Source organism: Pezoporus flaviventris, unplaced genomic scaffold (genome assembly GCF_033815535.1).
Source record: "Pezoporus flaviventris isolate CSIRO_AGI_PZ_B2104156 unplaced genomic scaffold, CSIRO_AGI_Pfla_v1 ptg000007l, whole genome shotgun sequence".
Classification (NCBI taxonomy): domain Eukaryota; kingdom Metazoa; phylum Chordata; class Aves; order Psittaciformes; family Psittacidae; genus Pezoporus; species Pezoporus flaviventris.
The window spans coordinates 43,673,518-43,696,094 of record NW_026892555.1 but is presented as its reverse complement, the minus strand read 5'-3'; the positions used below and the strand labels follow the sequence as shown (position 1 = coordinate 43,696,094).

General features: G+C 36.5%; 1 protein-coding gene across 1 annotated transcript in view; it reads right to left on the bottom strand.

Annotated features, from left to right (window-relative positions):
* Positions 1-19,413, bottom strand: part of CCDC178 (coiled-coil domain containing 178) — a 173,378-nt gene extending 153,965 nt beyond the window's left edge. The window contains 7 exon segments of the mRNA XM_061447585.1: positions 870-1,070; positions 2,383-2,477; positions 4,887-4,921; positions 6,991-7,118; positions 9,053-9,142; positions 18,112-18,271; positions 18,787-19,413. Coding sequence (XP_061303569.1) covers positions 870-1,070; positions 2,383-2,477; positions 4,887-4,921; positions 6,991-7,118; positions 9,053-9,119 — 526 coding nt within the window. The 5' untranslated portion in view covers positions 9,120-9,142; positions 18,112-18,271; positions 18,787-19,413.
* Positions 19,414-22,577: the final 3,164 nt, after the last annotated feature.

Genomic DNA, 22,577 nt, shown 5'->3' with positions numbered 1-22,577 from the left:
CTTGCCCTTTTTGAAGACTGGAGTGACATTTGCTTTCCTCCAGTCCTCAGGCACCTCTCCCGTTTCCCAAGACTTGGTAAAGATGATGGAGAGTGGTCTAGCAATGACTTCCGCCAGTTCCCTCAGCACCCGCGGGTGCATCCCATCTGGACCCATGGATTTATGGATGTCCAGATTGCTCAACTGGTCTCTAACCCATTCCTCATCGACTAAGGCAAACCGCTCCGTCGACCTGACTTCATCTAAGGTCTCAGGGGTACAGGGCTCTTCAGGACTGCCCGCAGCAGAGTAGACAGAGACAAAGAAGGCATTCAGTAACTCTGCCATCTCTTTATCTTCTGTCACCAGGGCACCCATCCCGTTCATCAGTGGGCCTACATTGCCTCTGGTGTTAGTTTTGTCTGCCATGTATTTAAAAAAGCTCTTTTTGCTGTCCTTGACCCTTCTTGCCAGGTTTAATTCTTTAGTTCTACTCTGTAGATTCCTACTAAATATGTAAGCATTTTGTTAAAATTTATCACATTAATTTTTCTCAAAACAAATTTATTTTTTTACTTGTGTTTTAATCTACGGCTTAACTCAAATGCATTATTTTATAATTCTGTTTCAGCTTGTCATTTCTTGCCCCAAAGATGATTTATTATCATCTTAAGAGTGTCTTGTCTGCTCTTCTGCTACGTCGAAAACAATGCTGAACATTCCATAGTACTTTCCTTTCCTTTTTTTTCCAGCTGTTTATTCAAGCAAATTCAAAAGAGCAAATACTGTACTTGTGTTACAGTAAGCACAACTATAGTCATATCATAATTCTTATTCTTGGTAATAAACTGACTGAAAAATAACAAATATTCTTATTTAAATACCAATACCTTTTTGCATGGCTGCAGGGAGCTGCTGAAGCCTCCAAAGTGACAAGCAATCCATTTTCACGCTAAGCTTTTTCCCTAGCTGTTTTTCCAACTCCAAAGCTTTTTCTGCCTCCTCACTATCAGCCTCCAGTCACTTAATTAGCTGAGTAACACCCAATAGCAAAGCTTCTGTTTCCTTCTTCAAGGTTAATGCCTTGCCATCTTTAAAAATACATTAAAAATATTTTTTATGAAAGCTTAATCATATGCTCTTTATTCAAGCTTCGTTCTCAACGCAGAGTTGGTCCGTTCACATCTATAGCAGTAAGAACAATTGGTTATATTTATGTCTTTAAAAACTACATAACAATTTTTTCTTATGAATGCTTAAACATACACTGTTTATTCTTACTTCTTTCTCAACATAAAGCTAGCCTCTTCACATCAAGACAAGCACAACTGGTTACAAACAAAACTTTCACACCCAATAGCATTTTCCTCTGGCTTATTTCCAAAGCAGAATGTATAAAAATGTATGCATGTAGATAGTACAAATTTTTCATCTTTGCCTCATTGTTTGGGTAAGTAATCATCTAAATAATAGTACAAGTTCCTAATTCTCTCAACTTTTTGAAGAATACATTTTATTTTCCTAAGTATCAATACCTTCATTAAAGTCTTTGGAGTTCTAAGAATATTCAGTATAATATCTCAACAACACAGTTTTACTCATGATAGAAATAATTTCATTCTGTGAAATCTGGGTGTCAAAAAATGCCTCAGTTATTTGTCTTGATAAAAGATTTTTTGAGGTCATCATCCATTGTCCTGATCTATAAAAAACAGTTATTATGTGAACTACAGAGTCCAAGACATTTCCACTTTGATTCCACAGTCAACAATTCCCTAATTTTTTTGATTAAAAACTGCAAAAAGAAGAAAAATTACTTAAAATCAGGAGTGAAATTGTGGCTTCGCTGTGATCAACAGAAATTTTATTACACCATTTACTGTGGACAGGATTGCCTCAGGCTAGTAGTACTTAAAAGGTTGCACACTGGCTTAAAAAAATTGCCCACGATTTCATGAATATTTAAAACTTTATTAAAAATTGTATAATCAGAGTAAAGATGCAAACTGTAAAAACAGAACTCGATGTTGGGAACACATTGTGACAGCAAAGCAGTTATCTGTTTTACAAAAACTAAATGGAAAAAAAAATCTAGAATTTCCAACAACCGCTATAAATAATTTGGTTGGTTCAAAACCTAGATGGATTAAAATACAGTATGAATCTAAATACAGAAATGTAAATTATCTTCTTGCAAACAGGATGATTTAATAGTACTTATTATAACATTTTAGCTTGACAGATGATTGACAACTGATACACACAGATTTCAAAGGATACTCACATCATTTACATAAGACTTTGAGAAGGCAACAAGCACCTATTATTGCAAATGCAAAGCATATATTAAATGAGGATAAGTAACTGTTACAACTCAGACTGAGTATTATGAAATATTTTTACCTTCACAAGATACATCAGCTTCTTTAAAATCCAATTTGGTGGATAATGATAACCAGCTATCTTCAGTAGAGTCAGCACTGGCCTGTTTTGTTACCCTATAGAAAAAAGCTACTGTAACTAAAAAAATTTAGACTTAATTTAAATTAGCATTGTTAAGTAAATATTACTTTCACTAAGTCAAAATTTCCTTTCCTGAATTTTACACATGAAGTGCTGGCTAGTTAAATGAAATAATTTCAAGTCATGCAGAAGAATTATTAATTCTATGAAAAGAAAATCATGTAAAATGCTTTTTTCATATTTCTTTACAGAAATACAAGAAACAGATTTCTTTACATATTGTACTTACACAGATCCTCAATTTTTGTTCTTATACCTAAGGATTTGCCAAAGAGAAACTGTTGCAGAAAAGCTGTTACTCTTTCCAAGTTATATACATACAGAATATATATATGTTATACATATATATGTTATATAGACACATATGGAATACATATATGTTATACTTTCCACTCTTCGAAGAGCAGATGCATTTAGTACTGTATCTCTGAGTGTCACTTGAGGGACGACAATGAGGAAAAAATGTCTTTTAGACATACGAAGGATAAACAACCCAGGCATAAGGATTAATCAGTTTCTAAGAGACAAGTGTTTGAAATCTGAGAGGCTTAAAAGCAGAGATGAGGCAGGCTTCATTAAAATGAGATCAGGACAAATTTAACCTGCAAGTGAAAGGGGGAAAGAAGTAGCACAAGTAGCTAAAGAAGAACACAAGCAAATCATAGCTGTCATGTGAACTTAAAAGGCTCATTGGCTTACTGGAGATGAGAACAAGGAGAAGAATAACCACCACCTGTTCATGCCCACGTGTGCAGTTTAAGGAGCACATAAAGGTTCTTCAGATGCAGCTAAGAAGAAATCTGCAGTGACAGTACTACATTGCACGTATATGCATAATGTGAACACATATATTTGAAAGAACTCCACAAAAATGTTCCTTTTCCATAAGGAGGACCAGACAAAAAAACTATGCCAAAAGCAGACTGAAAGAAATACTACTGTAGCCTTCCTACATCAACAGAAAATACATTTAAAGTACAGGGAATAGAAAAAAAATCTGTGAGCAGTCACAGAAAATAGTAAGGCACTGGACAGGAAAACTGGGACCTGGTGTCAGAAGAGATACCAAATTAAGATACAGAAGCAGGAGTTTGATAAACAGGAGTTGGATAAGTAGGAAAACAAAATCAAAACAGTCAGGACAACAAGCTCAGTGCATGAGATGTTCTCCCCTTCAAGCTCCTCTTTTAATCTTTATAACTAGAACTACATCATAAAGTACCCCGCATCATGAATGATACAATTTGAAGTCACACATTCAGACTTACTCTGTGTAATTTCTGAGTACTTGGCTTTGAAATGCATTGTATTGTATTGTGTACTAGTCTGAGTTCTTTAGTGTATTTTGAAATAGATGCAGACAATATGCAAAATTTAGAAAAAAAAAATAGCTTGAGTTTTATGTTTTGAAATTACATTTTAAATCTATCATCTTTAACAACTCATTATATATATTCTAGATATTTCCAGTGAAAACATCGAGAAAATAAACACAGTTCTCAAACTCATTATTTTTAATGCAGTTGGTATGTTCTGTTTTGATTTTAACAAGAATCTTTCTTGCTCTCTGACTATAAGGATACATAGTTACAAACACTATACAGGTGGTTCAAGGGAATTTTGTCACTTAAATACAGTTTTTTTAACTAAACCTAAGTAAGTGTCAAACTACACTGAAAACACAAAAAATACTCATTTAATAAGTATCTTAACAGTATGAAGTATAGGAAAACCAAGCAAGAAAAAATGAAAAAAAAATTGGGATCTTTTCCCCATCTTATTATAGCATTTGATGAATTAATGGCCACTTCATTCAAGCGTTTTTTCTACTCCCTTTTCTAATGACTATTGTCTCTCTGTGTCTAGCCAAGCTGAAATGAGAGTAAATTTGACCCTTGATGCAAATTCAGAAAATTATACACCATATTTAGAGAAATTCACAAAGACCACAGTAAGTATACAGAAACATTCAGCATGCTTATACATCATGTTCCAAACTTCAAGCAACAAGAGCTTAAAATAATACCCTTACCCATATTTAGGTACCTCAGATAATTGGTAGAATTGGTACAATTTCAGAAGTATGAATAACTGAACTTTTATTAACAGAAATTCATCACTGTGGTGGTCCTGAGACCTGTGATCATCTTGAATCTTTGAAAATTAAACACTGAGTAGGAACGACATGAGAAATTCCCCATAAACACTTTTGGTCTTTTGAAGTAACTAGATCCTACAGACACTAGGAATGCTTATATTAGATGCATTCTATGTAACACAAGAGCTTAGCAAAAAGTCTGCTATGTGAACAGACTAATTCTCATCAAATAACTATCTGACATTAAATGCATTATTTTGTATGACTTTGTATGTATGATTCTTACCATGGTGTTTTCTCCTCCTTAAACACATAATCATACTGCAAAAGCAAAACATAAACTCCATTATACATCTCAGATGTTACACACTTTTTCCATTTTCTGACAAAAAGCCTAATAGACCACTGACATTTATATCAGAAGAGGATTTAATTAGGGTACATACGGATCAAAGCTTTTTAACATTTTAAACTAATTATAAAGCTTTTGAATTCCTAAAAGCTATGTATCTCCAAAAGGTTGGTAATAAACCCCAGGTTTTGTACATAAGTGCTACATTGCTCAATTTTGTAATTTATTTTAATCTCTTTAATTTTTAAATCTCTGCTAATTCTATTTTTACTCAGCCTCTGTACTTTTTTAAAATCTTAAAACTCCAACAGAGATTCTGCCTGAACTTCTCATATTTTTTCTTCTATGTCTCCACCAGTAAATCAAACACAGCCTGAGAAGTTCTCTGGGCCCAGCAACTTGAACACCTACACCATTAAACTGGTACTAAATCTCACTGGTACAACCTGTGGAAAAGGAAATTACCACATTTCCAAATAATTTCCAAACAATTTCCAAACACAATTCAGGAACTGGAAAGGGTCAGAGACCATTCCTCAGAAGCAGTGCACATAACGCCTATCCTGTTTTGAAAGATAAGAATTTAAGAGTATGCACATGAGGTTTTCCATGTCAACTGGACACATTGCTGATAATACTTAACTTACTAGCAGAGTAAATAAATTCAGATATAGACAAGTGAAATCCAAATTCTATATATTTGTAGTGTATTCATTTCAGTATATATGCCTAATTTAGATTAAGAGCATTAATGAAATACTCATACTATGGCAACTTCACCTTTTCTCCTCTTATTTCATCGTTATAACGATGTCACCATCTAGAGGCCTCAGACTATTTTGAGTCCCTGTATATTAAGTAACAACACCTTAAAAGAGATGTGGAAAATATGCACAAGATTTACAGAAATAATTTAAGCTAACATTAAAATGAAGAAACATCTGGACATGTTAATGCTTATCCACCTAATTCATCATGTATATTGATGACAAAATCATCATATTAAAAACATTTCACTGTTTCACATTATTTTAAAGAAAGGTGAATGAGGCAATGTAAAATTTCCTATCAAATTAATGTCTAGACTGTGAATCAAGATATGACTTTAGTTTATGCACCTTGGATTCTTCTAGCATCTATGCTGCAATTGCAGAAATCTCCCTGCAGAGTATTTAACAGTGTTTGCGGAATACTAATCTAAGATAGTTTTTCTGATGTGCTGCTATGACAACATTATTGTCGGTACTGGAGATAAATTATTTAAATATAACTTGTCTGTGCAAGCAGTGATCAGATCTTCTTACTGCACTGTAGGTACATGCAAAATTTATTAACATTCGGAAAACACTTCTCCAGTAAAAGTGAATTATTAAAATGATGCTAATTATGTTCTCAAATAAGTTAATGGAAATATATTACTATACTTTAAATTGGCATATATTGCCTTCTTTCTTAATCTACCTACCCTTTTTTTTTTATCTTTCTTTTATTCTTGTTTCTATTTACACAAAATCTATATAAGCTAGGGAAGCATCATGGGCTGCTAAAGAAAGAACTACAGCATTTTCAAATTCATGTCTGTCAATATGAGAGTAAAGGAAACAAGGAATTGTTAAGTACGGTTCAGGAAGAAAATATAGCTTACTATAAATGACAGAAAATGGCACACAGCTCAATTTGACTATCTACTCAAGATTTGTATCAAAAACTATTTTGCAGGCAGTTGATATTATTGAAGCAACTTCACTTTCTGTGCATCTGAATTGTCATATATGAATTTACTTATCTTTACGATATATTGATATTACATTATGATATTATGGTATATTGACTTTAATAAGACACTTTGATTTGCTAAAACTGTTAAGTAGATTAAAAACATATCATGAGTTGTACATGCATCTCCTGGGCACTATTCTGGATAGTACATATGACATGAAATTAAATCTTTATAAAAATCAACATAGTAATCCTGTTTAGAAATGTACTTGTTCCTATAAGATCAAAAGCACTTGACCATTTTTAATCACAAACGTACCTGTTGAAAGTGATTCGCCATCTTCAATTCTAACTCCTGAATGTGACAAATAATTTTGTTAATATAAGGTAATGGAGTATTTACAAAAGCAGAGCCATGATGCCTTGGGGTGATCCATTCACTCTTGTCTGGAAAAGGAAAGAGAATCCAGAAGGCTGATAAACTTCACATGTGGGATGAAACCAGATTTTCTCATACCTGATTTTACTTCTTAAATTTGGAACCTGGTAAGCTTCTGCCTTGAAATTGACTAAGAGAATGTAACAGCTGTATCTCTTACTAAGCACAGTTTTGCACAAAACGTTACTCCTTTTTAAATACAACCTCTCAAATACAAGGAGATTCCAAAATGCTCGAAAAATATGAAGGAATAATTTCAAAGACATGACATATCATAAAGGGAGCTACAGTCTGACTGTATATATATATATATATATATATATATATATATATATATATATATATAAAACTAATTATACAGAATTAATCCCAAATAAATATATTTTGGTGATTTTACACTAGTCCTAAGCAAGAATTTTGCCCAAACAGAAAAAAATAATATCAGAAACTAAAAAGGGCAATGGTGGCTTCTATATAGAAACACACAGAGCAAAACAGAAAAGTCACAGGGCCTTAAAGGCTATCTTGTAAGACTACTCTTATGTACCTAATACTTGGTTCCAGCAAATATTTGTTTCGACCTCATGAAGGGATGAAATTCCAGAACAGTAATTCCCACACCGGGAATTTCAAGCTACATGACATAAATGGACTGTTTTACGAGAACATGCAGATTTCAGAATTATGTTTTCTTTAAACTCTCTTAGCCATATAATCACATAAATAAATGATACTGTGGCACATTATTGAATGTTGACTATTTAATTAACACACAGAATGGGAATCTGACTGCACAGGTCACTAATGAAAGGTGACAGGAACAAGACACTGAAACCTAGCAATAGAGCTATTAAAAAGTCTAAGGCGCTGTCCTACAAACATGAAACAATAACCCAATTATGTTCAGGGGGATACAACTGCTTTAATGTTCCTTGGAGATGAACCAAAAATAACAATCACAGTAATAGAGATTAAACTGTAAAATAGAACCAGACAACCTTCACATACAGTATGCAGATTTGGTTTTTGTTTTGTTTTGGGCTTTTTTTTAAAGAATAATCTCAGTGTTTTAATTAAAGTGTTAGCCTCCAACATTAAAAGTCTGTATTTTACATAAGGATCTTTTAACTTAACATTATCGTAAGCATCGTCACTGAAATGGAAAAGATAGTTTGCAAGATTTGCTTGAAAAGACAGCCCACTAAAATGGATATCAAAACCTGTATCACAGAATCTGTTCTGCCAGTTTCTAGAGCAAGAAAGCTTCACTGAATGGCTACACAGCACAATCCTAACAAAGCATATATCGACTCTGAAACTTTCTTGCACTTTGAAGCACAACACAGTTCAGATTTTGAGAACAATATTAATTTCACTTAGTTGTTTCTACTATTATTATTCTTAACTATTACTAAATTAACATCAATATTTTAAAAATTATGTGTAGTTTCTTTACATCACTAGTGCAACTAACAATACATCCATTAAAAAAAAAATGGATTTTTTTTTAAGAGCTTTAACAAAAAAAGATTGCTCTGTTACTGCTTTGGCTTTCCTTGGCAAACATTTTTATTTCTAAGTCTTCTAAAACTTTTGTGAAAGAAAGCCAGAAAAATTATATTCAAGTTTAAAAATTAAATTTAAAATAAAAATTAAATTTAAAATAAAAATTAAAATGAGAAGTGAAATACAGCCAATTTTGTTTTCAGGTAGAAAACGGAACTATCATTAGAGGATGGAGTGACAGCAGTAAGTCCATGACTGACATTTGAAGTCTACAGATGCACCATTTGCATGGTTTTTCCAGCAGCGTGGCAGATGGGGACCAAGAAAGAGGACTAGTGTTAAAAATATTACAAATACAAAATATAAAATAATTTCTTTTGTCTTATAATTCATCCCTTCATTAACCTATTTGCAAAATGTATAACAGAAGATGTACCTGACATACCTTGGGATGGCCCATCACTGACATCAGAAGAAAATGAAAATGATGATGTTTCAGACATTTTTGCTGGTAGCACTTTTCAGCCTAATGATTAGAAAAATAATAATACATATATACATACACACATGCACATTTTAAAAACTCTTATTTTCATCAGAAAAAAAAAAGTATTCCATCAGTGATACATCTACAGTATTCTTAAAGGATAGCAACTCCATTGTCACTTTTCCTACTAAGGGAAAAGGAGCAACTAAACAGTGCTCTCACAGTGGATCCTATTTAAGTAAGGAAATTAGTTAGAAAGCCAATGAAAACCAAGACAACCAAATTTCAACCTATGTGACCTGGCTTTTTAATTTTTTTCAATTAAATTTTCAATTTAAATTTTAAAATACAGGTTATTTTGGAACCTATCATAACAGTAGTAACCAGCACTACCTGGAAAATTGTGAAAAGCAAAATGCATAACCTATGAGATAAATTTAATTAACAAACTGCCAACAAAAGGGAAGCCCATAAATCTGTAGTCTGTAACACTGTCATCTCAATGGACAGATGACATGGAAGAGAAGAAAATAACTACTTATTTGCATATAGACTTCTAACTCAGGTTTACTATAATAAACAAATCTAACATTATTTATTTGTAATTTACATAATTCAGAAAGCCAATACTGGCTGAAAACTTAGATAGTTAAGCCCCAGGGTATCTAGCTGAGGTTATTTACCAAAATATTTTTTCACCCTTATAATTCATCTTTTGACAAATAAATGTATTGCCATACAGAGATCCAGGTGGAGACTTCCTGGACTGTGTAATTTGCGTGTTAGAGAAGTCCACAGTAAATTGTGGTTTCCAGCTATTATCAACTTACAAAAACCGTCCAGTAAAAAAGAAAAAAAATCCCAACACCTCTATTAAGTGTTCATCAAGAAAAAATACTAGAAAAAAATACTGCATGAACTATAGATTTTAGCATTCCACATATTTTCTAAGTAGTACTATTACAAAATAGAGAAATGTTTATTCCAAGCTGTCTGAAACAAAAAATAGTTGCCTAAGATTCCAACTAGACAGCCAGTCAGAGAAGAGTGAAACTGAAATACACTATTCACACTCCCCATGCCTCAATTTATTGATCCAAAAAACTCAAACTCAAGCCTGTTCCAAAGAAATATTAGATGAATCTAAGTGTACCAAGCTTGCCAAAAGAAATGCTGAATCCACAGCTGATCTCCATGAACTTCTATGCACTGCAATGCAGTCACCACCACTAGTGCTCTGTTACCATAACAAACTAATTAACTTGGAAACTCTGAACAATACCAACAAAGCCTTTCAAGCTAAAGCTATAGAAGGTATTTTTTTGAATTAAATAAAGTTCATAATACATATAATAAAGCTTCAAATCACCACATTTTCAGCTATGTAACTCTCCTCAGGAAATGTATGGAAAATGTATTATATAAGCCATTCTTGCATGTCATTTGAACATTAGTACATATTTTTTTCAAGTTTGGTGGCTTTTTGAATTTTATGAAACAATTATTTCCAATGGAGGGATCTAGTGTTGTTCAAAGAAATAAGCTGATTTGGCAAGTAGGAATTTTTAGCATTATCTGTGCCAGGATGTCAGCTTCTTGGACAACGCAAAACAAAATTCTACTCGTAACAGGCTCATCCTGACAGTCAGACCAGATGGACGACATTAGTTCCAACAAGGAGTACAAAAGAAAACAAAACTCATAGGAATTCAAAGAAAATAAGTATCGACAGACAGAATAGCTCTAGAGAAAGGAGGAAAGATGAGAAAAATACTGCGTAAAAAAGGATGAAATCCAGAAGAAAAGCTTAAGAAATGGTTTCAATTTGTTGTTGCTTATATAGTCAGTAATATATCTGGAACAAGTTATGAACAGACTATTATGTGATATGCAAGCATGAGTTAACAGAAAGTTGAGAACATCACTTGCTTGATAAGGAATCATATACACAACACAAAGATGCATTTAACTGTACCTAACAATGTATGTGGGAAAAATATATTGGACAAATTGGCAGTTGGTGACAAAAGCAGTATTTCATGGAAAGAAAATTAGCACATAGCTCATTTAGTATCTGTTGAAAATCTTAGCCTCAATGCATATAAATATTAGACTCCTTATCTTCACAGTTATGTAGTTATCAAAATCCAAATTAAAAAATTTCTTTTATACTGTCCTATTCATATAAAATAAATCAAACCCAGTGAGTTACACTCACAATTCTGTAATATATAACTATGACCTTCAGGAAATGTTATTCTGCACAAATTGTTTTACAGAATTCAAACTAATTTTCTCATTCTAACAAAGATAACCACTACATTAGTCATACAGTATACCTTTTCAAAGGCATTGTATGCTTCTCCATAAAGAAGAGAAAAATGGCATTTCTTTCATCGGGTATGTGTGTATATATTTATAAAAACATATGTACATTGCATATATTATTAAATAGGACTATAGCTAAAGTCAACACACACAGTATTTTCATTACTTTATTGGCACTTTTCTATAACACAAATAGTTTCTGATTGGCTAAACATAATTTTCTAACACCAATTTATCAAATAGAAGGATAAGAAATTAACAAAGTTTTTGTTAAAAGTAAAATCCTCAATAAATATTTTGCAATTAAAAAAACCCAGAATCTAGATGTTAGAATTTCTATCTACCTAACATGAACTATTACTACTATTTCTCATCATAAATGCCATTCTCCAGGCAGATTCCTGGGATATTCATAAATATGCTTAACAAAAAGCTTATTCTCCAAGAACCTTTTTCTGATCAGCTCCCATACTTACCTCTTCACCAAAGCTCTAATTCACTATCAAGTAAACTAAGTGCAAACTGAGATTATCTATCTCATAAACACAATAGAGATGGCCAAATCAAAGAATTTCGCTTAAAATCTTCTCATTGATTCCTGCTTCCCTGCGACTATGTCATTTGTGTTGGAAATTTTCCTCCTTCCCCAAAATGCGGTCAGCATAAATAAAAATTATAAACTAATTAATAGTTAAAAGGATCGAACATTCCAAAAACGATCTACATCTTATTCTATAATTTGCTGCTCTCCAAGTGTTAACTTGCTGCAAATACAGCATTTTACCTTTTGTTTTTAAGGTCTTAATGTTTCTTGCACAATCTCTGCCTGTCCCCAAATGACGCAGTGAATCTTTTAACCACTGAAATGCAGCCCAGGTTTACTTCAGAATGTGCAGAAAGGGATTAATGTTCCCCAAACTACAATTAGTGCACATGTTTCAAAATAGTCCAGTGTCATTTAAACAGACATTTGCAGCATTAAAATCTGTTATAGTGGTACCCAGGGCTGACTCTTGAAAACAATGCCTCACGTAAAATTTCATAAGCTGACTAACACAAACCACCAACTCAAAATAAAAATAGAATTATTGAATTATTCTTGTTATTTTTATTAAAAGCAACCAAAGATAGGCAAAATTCCTTACATTCTTTGTTGCATTTTATTCCTTTCACAGGAACAAGATCCCAAGAACAAGTCCATTACACCAGCCACTTTAAGCTTTAAGAAGGTTATTAAGATCAAATGATGTACTCTCAAAAACTTATAATGGAATGCAAAACCAAAAAATATTACAGCTGAGATCTTACTACTATCATATAAGTCCCTGAAATAGTCCTGTATCAAAATCAATTTGATTTTTTTTCCAGTATTCCACTGTTCTTATCATTCATTCCAGCTAGATAGTCTGAAACTCAAATTTAACTCCTACTCTTTTCCTGCAGACCTTACTGCAAACAGGAACTCTTAAACAAACGAACAACAACAAAAAAAACCACCAAAACCCAAACCCACACACAATTAAATAGGATGAAAAACAAGGACTCTGGAAATCTGTAATAGATAAGGAAATTAAATCCCAATATTCTGTGCCATTGTCATGAATGATCCACTTTGTCTTTCTATATATATTCTTGTGTTCCACCTTTCTCCCATGAATCAGAAAAGAGGAATTACACTTCTACCAAGTAGTACTGAGAAAACAGGTAAGATTAAGAGCAGCTCACATTCTGTGACATGGGTTCACATAAAATATAACTATCTCTGACTAAAGATGCTACCTAATCCACTATTTCAGTGTGTCTCCTCATACATTCCAAGGCCAGAAACAAGACAATAGGAGAATTACTATTCTCTTTCTTATTCCTGCAAGGTCAAAGAGATCCAGCAGTAGTAGGAACAATCTCCCTGCTCAAGCAAAAAAAGCTAATTCAGTTCAATTGTTAGAAATGAGCATCCAAATTCTATTACCACAAGAATCATCCAAATATGTTTTAAAGATGCTTACTACCAATGTTCGTGCTACTAAGCATGTTAGTTATTTGATCTGTCCCCTTACACATAATTAAAATATCATGTCCTATATAGCACAATATTTTTGGAAAGATTATTAAATCTTAAAACTAGTATCTTCTGTTGTATGTCTAAATGAAATACAGTGAATATTGGTTACCATGGTAACCACAGAACTGAAGAAATTTAGTTTTGACATAATTGCTGCATATGTTCATACAAATCACATCTCTTATTCTGAGCATTAGAAATGAAGATACTTTTGAACTCCATTTTTTAAAAATAGAGTAATGAAGAAACAAAAAATTAGCTCAAGTATTTATATACATAACACAACATATTCTTGTTTAATTCACTTATTCACTTTGATAATTAGCATATATTTCCCTGCATTTTATTAAACCATTTAGTTAAGTACTGTTTAAGTTATCTTTTCACTTATTGATAATTAAGCCAGTTCTGTTCATAGAATCATAGAATCAGCTAGGTTGGAAAAGACCTTCAAGATCATCAAGTCCAACCATTACCAAGGACTGCCAAATCCACCACTAAACCGTGTCACTGAGGGCCTCATCTACACAGTTTCTGAACACTTCCAGAGAAGGTGATTCCACCAATTCCCTAGGCAGCCTGTTCCAATGCCTGATTACTCTCCCCGTAAAGAAATTTTTCCTAATATCCAACTTAAACCTCACCCGGCACAGCTTGAGGCTATTACTTCTTCTCCCAGCACTTACTACCTGGGAGAAGAGACTGACCTCCACTTCACTACAATTCTTTCTTTAGCAATGACAGAAGTGTAATAGAATGCAAAAACAGATTCCATTTACAAAATAACGTCTCCATGGATTGAACGATCCAAGGCAGTTTCAACTAAATCTAAACCATTTCTGACAGATGCTTGTCATATCTGTTTTAAAATCTTTTAGTGACAATTTCTACCAGATGTCTAGGCAAACTTAAACCAAACAACTATCCCTGCCATTACTTAGCCATCCTAATGTACAGTATAATCTCCTTGTCGTATCTGTATGGACACAGAAAATAATAGATTGCCTTAATCTTGTAAACAACTTCTTAAACATTTGAGAACTTCCATCTCTTTCCTTCTCTACACTAAACAGATCAAATTCTTCCGTTTGTTTTTACACACAAACCCCTGCCCCAGAGATTATGCTTTCCAACTGCTGTTCCACTCTCCTCCTCCAATTTCTCCCCAGTTGGTCCATGCCTTTCCAGATCCAGATCCTGAAGATGGAACAGACTTCCAGCTGATGCCACACCAGTACTAAGAACAACAGAAGTCTTACGCAATGCTTTTGGTTTCATATCCTGATACAACCCTTGTTTCTATCACAACAGCATTATAGTGGGTTTCATGTTTAGCACTTCAACCTACAGGTCTTTTGCTAAATTACCTATAATTCTGTTATCCTCTGTACACATTATTTCTGCTTATGGATAGTACTTTGTACTTGCTCTTATTGATTTACATCCTACTCTCTGACTTCTCAAGATCATTCAAATTGCAAATGATCCTATCCTCCTGAGTGCTGGCAAGCTCTTCCAAGCAAGGCTTTGTGTCCAAACTGAGAAAGATTCGTGTAGTAAGTAAGTCCTTGCTGTCACTATTACTCACAGAGTACCTCCATTGTTCTACAGTGCTGTTCATAAGATACGGTCTGTGCCTAACATGCCAATACTATGCTTTCAAAGAAAGAAACAAACATTATAAATGCTGATCAATCTCTATTTGATTTCCATCTTAAGCTGTATGTATTTTATTACTTTATGTTTCAGAGGGACTTGAAGTTAAATAGTAATTTTAGCCATTATGTATATTATATAAATAGTTTAGTTGCAAAGATTACAGAAACAAAATGAGTTGAAAATTTGGCAGGATCATGCAATCTATTTAAAATGAAAAAGGGAACACAACAGACTACTAAATAACATGAAATTGCATCTGTGTGTTTTCTAGTTTGAAGATAAGATCTTGCCAAATCCCAAACCGAGTGCTGAGTAACTATAAACACATTCTTGTTCAGTTGGACTCAGATGTATTTTGCAGCACTGCTCAGATCTTAGCAGCTAATTAATTCTTGATGCTATATAGAAATCTTCTTTAAAAAGAAAATCATTAGAAAAATATTTTTAAATTATACAGTCTCAGAGAGCTTTTTTTATGAGGATTCAACATTAAAGGGAAGACTAACTTATACAATTCAATACAGCTATACTGAGAGTACATTCTCATACCTGTCCTGCAATAGCCTTAGAAGATGACGGCTCTGAGACAAAGGAAAATGGGGAGGAAAAAAAAAAGAACAACTGTCAAAGACTAAAAAGTTTATCATAATTAAGAATTCAACAATATTTCCAAGCTGACTGGAACTGCTGCTTGCTTAAGCTAATTTTTTCTCACCATCTACCTTCCAAAGTGAGACTTCCTAACCCATGCAACATTTTATCTAGAAAATGTGACCATTAGATTTACTCAGTGTTTGTTTCATTAGAATTTCTACTGGACCTTAAATATGATAGCAAATATTTTGGCCATCTATTGCAGTATTAATTTTTTGATGTTGGTGTGGATAATAATCTTTCAAATGATTATTTAATCTAAAACTGCATCAAGTACTGAAAGAGGAATAGGAAATTTCTCTGCCTCATGTTCAAATTGAAAATCACCCTTCAAAAGCAGACTCTGTCCTTCACTCTGTCTTCATGCCAGCATTTTCATACTCACCTGTCTTAGCATGAAAGGTATAAAACCTGGAACAATCATCTAGAGTGCTGTTACTCTTACAGCTACTGTCCCCTTTCTACTTAACTCCATCTGAAAGCTCTTTACAAAAAGGCTTACAAAAGGCAATTCATAACACAGACCATCATAGCTACATCTTAATACAAGATATTACAGTCAGATAAACTCTAATCTCACACAGTCTGTAAGCTATGAATAGATGAGAGCATTTACAGAAATGTAAAGCCCCTAAGTAGAGAAGAAGGCTCAAGACACACGTATCAATTTCGTAGATAATAGTGGCATTATTTCACTAGATATAGCCACACTTCAACTCCATTGGGAAGGAACAATCATAAAAAATTGCAAATCAAACATCTCCAAAACTATGAAAAATCTCTGATTTCCCAAAAACATATTCATAAAGGATCTCATTGTGTTAGCAAATGTATTCAATTTTCCAGTCACGGCAATTTGAAATAACATAACCAGTCCCAAAATGAGAACATACTGGATTTTCATTTGGATCAGCCTGGAGACGAGAAGGCTGCGTGGAGACCTCATAGCAGCCTTCCAGTATCTGAAGGGGGCCTATAGGGATGCTGGGGAGGGACTCTTCATTAGGGACTGTAGTGATAGGACAAGGGGTAATGGGTTCGAACTTAAACAGGAGAAGTTTAGATTGGATATAAGGAGGAAGTTCTTTACTGTTAGGGTGGTGAGGCACTGGAATGGGTTGCCCAGGCAAGCTGTGAATGCTCTATCCCTGGCAGTAGTCAAGGTCATGTTGGACAAAGCCTTGGGTGACATGGTTTAGTGTGAGATGTCCCTGCCCATGGAACGGGGGGTGTAACTTTACGACCTTAAAGTCCTTTCCAATCCTAAATATTCTATAAGTCTATGATCACAGCCAACCCCTCAGCTTCCAATTCATGTCTCAATATGATCAGTTCAGAAAAACAAGAAGGGATTGCTGCTCGGGGTGTATTCTGCTGAAGCACAACAGTCAAGCTTATAGTGCTTTATATTTTTTTTGCCCTATTTCCTCTGATATGGTTCGAGACCATCTTAAAAACCAGAACGTGCACAAGTCCATGGGACCTGATGAAATCCATCCACGGGTCCTGAAGGAGCTGGCGAATGAAGTTGCTAAGCCACTGGCCATCATATTTGAGAAACCATGGCAGTCAGGTAAAGTTCCCGGTGACTGGAAAAAGGGAAGTATAACCCCCATTTTCAAGAAGGGGAAAATGGATGACCCAGGGAATTACAGACGAGTCAGTCTCACCTCTGTGCCTGGCAAAATCTTGGAGCAGATTCTCCTGGATGGCATGCTAAGGCACATGAAAATCAACAAGGTGCTTGGTGACAGCCAGCATGGCTTCACTAAGGGGAAATCCTGCCTGACCAATTTGGTGGCCTTCTATGATGGGGCTACAGAACTGATGGACAGGGGTAGAGCAGTTGATGTCATCTACCTGGACTTGTGCGAAGCATTTGACACTGTCCCACACGACATCCTTGTCTCAAAATTGGAGAGACATCAATTTGAATGATGGACCACTCGGTGGATAAAGAGCTGGCTGGATGGCCACACACAAAGAGTTGTGGTCAATGGCTCAGTGTCCGGCTGGAGACCAGTAATGAGTGGTGCCCCTCAGGGATCGGTGTTGGGACCGGTCTTGTTCAACATCTTTGTCGTTGACATGGACAGTGGGATTGAGTGCGCCCTCAGCAAGTTTGCCGATGACACCAAGCTGTGTGGTTCGGTTGATACACTGGAGGGAAAGAATGCCATCCAGAGGGACCTTGACACGCTTGTGAGGTGGTCTGATGCCAACTTCATGAAGTTTATATATATATACAGCATTTGTATATATACACAGCATTTGGTGTGTATATCACGTCCCACCCAGTGCTTACCAGGGTTTCCAAATGAATGTATCCTGATCCTTCTCTCAAAGAAGCAGCAGGTCAGTCTAGATTTTTACATAGATATATGATGTGGTCCACACTGGAACAGCTTTAGTGCCTGTTAACAAAGGGTTGCAAAGTTGTGCATTTTTGGCAAGCGTTTAGAAGTCTGAAAGGGAACGTAACAGCGGCTCAAGGCCAGGTTGGAAGGGGCTTTGAGCAACCTGGTCTAGTGGAAAGTGTCCCTGCCCGTGTCATGAGGGGTGGACTATTTAAGGTCCCTTCCAACCCTAACCGTGCTATTCTGCCACGACAACACGGTGAATGAGGAGCAGCCGGACGTGCCAAACACCGCCTCGTGTAAGCTAACACCGCCCCGACACGGCACTCGCGAGCGGCGCTGAGGACGCGAGGCAGCCGCAGTGGGGCCGGACCCCTGTACTCCCCGCGGCTCCGCTCTCCGCCCCGGGCCCAACCACCACCACCGCCGAGGCCCGTGGGCACTTGTCCAGCACTAGGACCGCTCGGAGCGCCACTGAGCGGGAGGCGGCAACGGCGTGGCCCCCTCCCGCAGCTAACCCGGGCACCAAGCGGGCCAGGCCGAGGAGCTGCCACCCTCCCCTGCGCGCCAGCCGCCGACAGCACAGCTGGCTGGCGGCCCCAGCCCCGCCTCCCGGTACTCACGGCTCCGGCGGGGCGCCCGCCGCTGCAGCCGGGCGGGGGAATCGGGCGGGCGGCCAGGGCAGGCTGCCAGCCGCCGCGTCCTGCCCGGCATCCGCCAGCCCGTTTCCCTGGCAACGGCGGCAGCGCGCGGGTCTAACGGGCGGCGGGGGGCCGGTGACGCCCGGCGGGGCCTGCCGAGGCCGTTCCAGGTTCTCCCAGGGTGGAAGCGGGGAGACCCCCGAGGGGTCCGACGGGGTGCCAGGGGCCCCTCACTCCGGCCTCGCACCTCTGCGGCTTCTTGATGGAGCTAAACAAGCTGGGAGCGAGGCTGTCCGCACACTGTCCGTCTTCCCGCGCAGGGAATTCTGTATTCTCTCCACTTAAGACTTCACTGCTGAAGTTGATGGCGCAATGAAAATGTGTAATGGTCAGCAGTGCGCCACGGTCCGAAATCTGGTAACTACTACCTTGACGAATAAAGCCAGACCTTGCCCGTTTAATTCCCTATAGAAATTATTAGCTGCTAACCAACCTGGCTGCCCGTCCTGATCATTAAAATCCATTCCTAGAAATTCTTGCATGATTGTATAATGATGTGAAAAGCCATTTGACTCCGATTTAAGAAGAGGACTTATAGACGCATAGTCTCTAGGATATGAGTCCTCTAGGACTCATAGAGGGCTCAGTGTGGGACTTAATTAAACTTAGGTTTCCCTCATGAGAAGTATATGCTCAGCCTTCTATACTTATTTTAAAGGTGGGAGGTTAAAATTAAGTTAGAGAAATAGGCAAAGGGTGTCTTGCTCATATTTGTTCCTGGGTTGCCCTCTTTTCTTTTTTTGACACCCCAGAGAAAGGACGCAACCCAAAAATCAATTACCTCTGTGTTATGTGTCCTCATCACATCTTTGTGTAGTCTTTATGTTTACTCTCGTATGTTCAACTTCAGTCTATTTAGTTTTAATGAGAAAAGAAACAGGGGTGATGAAGAGTTTACCTTGCCTCACCTTACTTCCTCAAAATAATCTTAGTGAAGACAAGATGTAAGTAGTTTTTTATTTTAGTAAATCTGGACCAGGAAAAAGCAATGTGCCTTTGCCTCTAAAGAGACCAATGGTTTACTGGGCTGCCTTAGGAGGAGTGTTACCAGCAGGTTGATGCAGATGATCCTTCTCCTCTACTCAGCACTGGTGAGGCCATACCTGTCCAGTTCTGGGCTCCCCAGTACAAGACAGACATGGGCATACTGGAGACCATGAAGACAATGAAGGGACAGGAGTGTCTCTCATTTGAGGAAAGGCTGAGACAACTGGGACTGTTCAGCTTGGAGAAGGGTCAGGGAGGATCCTAATAATGTGTATAAGTACTTGAAGAGAGGATGAAAAGTGGATGGAGCCAAGCTCTTCTCAGTGGTACCCACCGACTGAGCACTGGCACAAATTGCTTAGGGAGGTTGTGAATCTCCATCCTTGGACATACTCAAAAGCTGTTTGGAAACAGTCCTGGGCACCTGGCTCTGTGTTGAGCAGATTGGACCAGCTAACCTCCAGACACCCTTTCCAACCTCAACCATTCTGTGATGCTGTGATTCATGCAATGAGGGGAATGAATAGCATTGGCACTCTGTGGAGTTCAAAGCCGCCCTTATGTCTCTAATGATATTGCACTGAGATAAATATTTCAAAATAAATACCCTTTTACAGATAACGAAAAAATACCCTTTGGTACACAGGAAAGCAGTGGGGCAGCAGTTATCAGGAGAAGAAATACCATGTTCTCAGGTATTTTATAGACTTTGAAATGACAATTTTAATCTTGAGATAATTATCTTTACCAAGACTGAAGAAAGGAGATAAGGCAAGGTGATAGATACTGCGCTTTTACTTTTCCAGGGCTTCAGATCCTCAAGCTGTTGCACATATTTCTGGTATTTTGATTTGTCACTACTTATTTGGCAATACACATTTCTGCCTTCTTCTAGGCTTCTTCGAGGGAAAAGGAAAATGCAGCAATAAAAGGAGCTGTTTTGAATCACAAATGTATGACAAGATTCACTGTTACTGTGTTTGATCTTGTGGAGTAGTTATTGATCTTGGTAACTATTGTAAAACAAAGGACATGTCTAATCTTCTGTTTGCTATCATACGAGTACTGTGGTCATCCTGAGTTATAGATTTCTTAAACAAATTAAGAAAAAAATAATCTAAATAGCTGCCAGCTATCTGATACATTGAAACATTTAGATGGTGTTAGTAAAAAACAGATTTACCCAAAAGTTGAGTGCCTTTGTAGTTAGCTGTATAATTTATTCATAAGTGGGAATAAAGCTTCAAGAGTGTATTAATATATTCATTAATCTCATAGAAAGCATTGCCTGGTACTTTTTTTTTCTTAGAATAGCAAAAAAATTATTCTTACAGTTAAATGCTTTAAAAGTTAAGACTAAGAATTGCTCAAAAGAAGCAGGACTAAGTACATGATGTTTTACTCATGTGTAGTTATATTAAGAAACATTTTAAAGTTTTACGATTATGGAATTCAGGCATAAATAAAATGGGAAAAAAAACATGGAGATCAGCTGTTCATATAATACCAAGAAAGTATTTGCAGTGAACATCTCTTAAAAGCCCTCTTACAAGCTTTCACCCTCATTAAAGACTAGTTAGGACCTGAACAGAATAAGAAAAATCCTGAAGACGTACTGTATGACACTGTTTTGTGATACTTTTCACCGATTTATTTTATAATCCAGAGGAATCCAGTGAAGGGGTGGAATTGCTGCCCCTGGAAGTGTTTAAAAAATGTGTAGATGAAGCCCTTAGTGACATGGTTTAGTGGTGGTTTTGGTAGCCCTGGGGAAATGGTTGGGCTTGATCTCAAAGGTCTTTTCTAACCTAGTTGACTCTATGATTCTATGTAAAATAACAGAATAGAGAATATTGCACAAAACTGCTGATTTTTTCTTCTGTTACTGTCAGTAAAACATGCAAGATCAATGCATAAAGGAAGGGCAGATGGTCTGCACGGTGTGGGTTGCAGAACAGGAAAATCTTAAATGTGGGACCAATTGTGCCCTTTCTTCCAGCCTACATGCACTGCACCAGGGCATTCAGAAGCTGTAAGACACCAGGCTCTTAGGACTGAATGCTCAACTGCAATACTGAAATCCAGTACTTAATCTTCCCTTCTGCGATGTAAGAGAAATTTGTACATGAATGACAAAAAATTACAAAAGCAAACACAGCATTATGTATCTTCTCCACTAATGGAGAAGATGAAAGAACTAACATAGGAGAGATGTTAAACCACATCAAAAGAGGCACCAGGCCAGGATCTACATCAGTATTTCTACACCTAACTGTAATTAGGAATTTAACAAATACTTTCATTTAGAATAAGGTGCCTAAAATCATCTACAACTCAAAACCTCAGCACACAAGTTTACACTGAACAACCTCCCTTCTCCTGTGCTACCTCTCTGAGCTGCATGTCAAGAAATGGAATGGAGTTGTCCAGTCTGATTTGTGTAAGCGGCTGAAACTGCCTTGAACCAAAATGTTGGTAATATAAACCAGCTTTTTTCCCTTCTTTTTAAATTCCTTTTCACACTTCATCACTAATAAATTGCTAGATGTCCAAGTTGTGTCTTTAATTACATGTGTGAAGTGTGACTATAGCTTAACATAAATTTTGGCAATGTGTAAGCAGCAAGATAGTCCTACTCACCCTGCAATGCTGATAGGAATATATAAAGCTGACACATGCAACCCCTCCCAATTGCTTGTTAAATTCATTACAAATGTTTCAGGAGA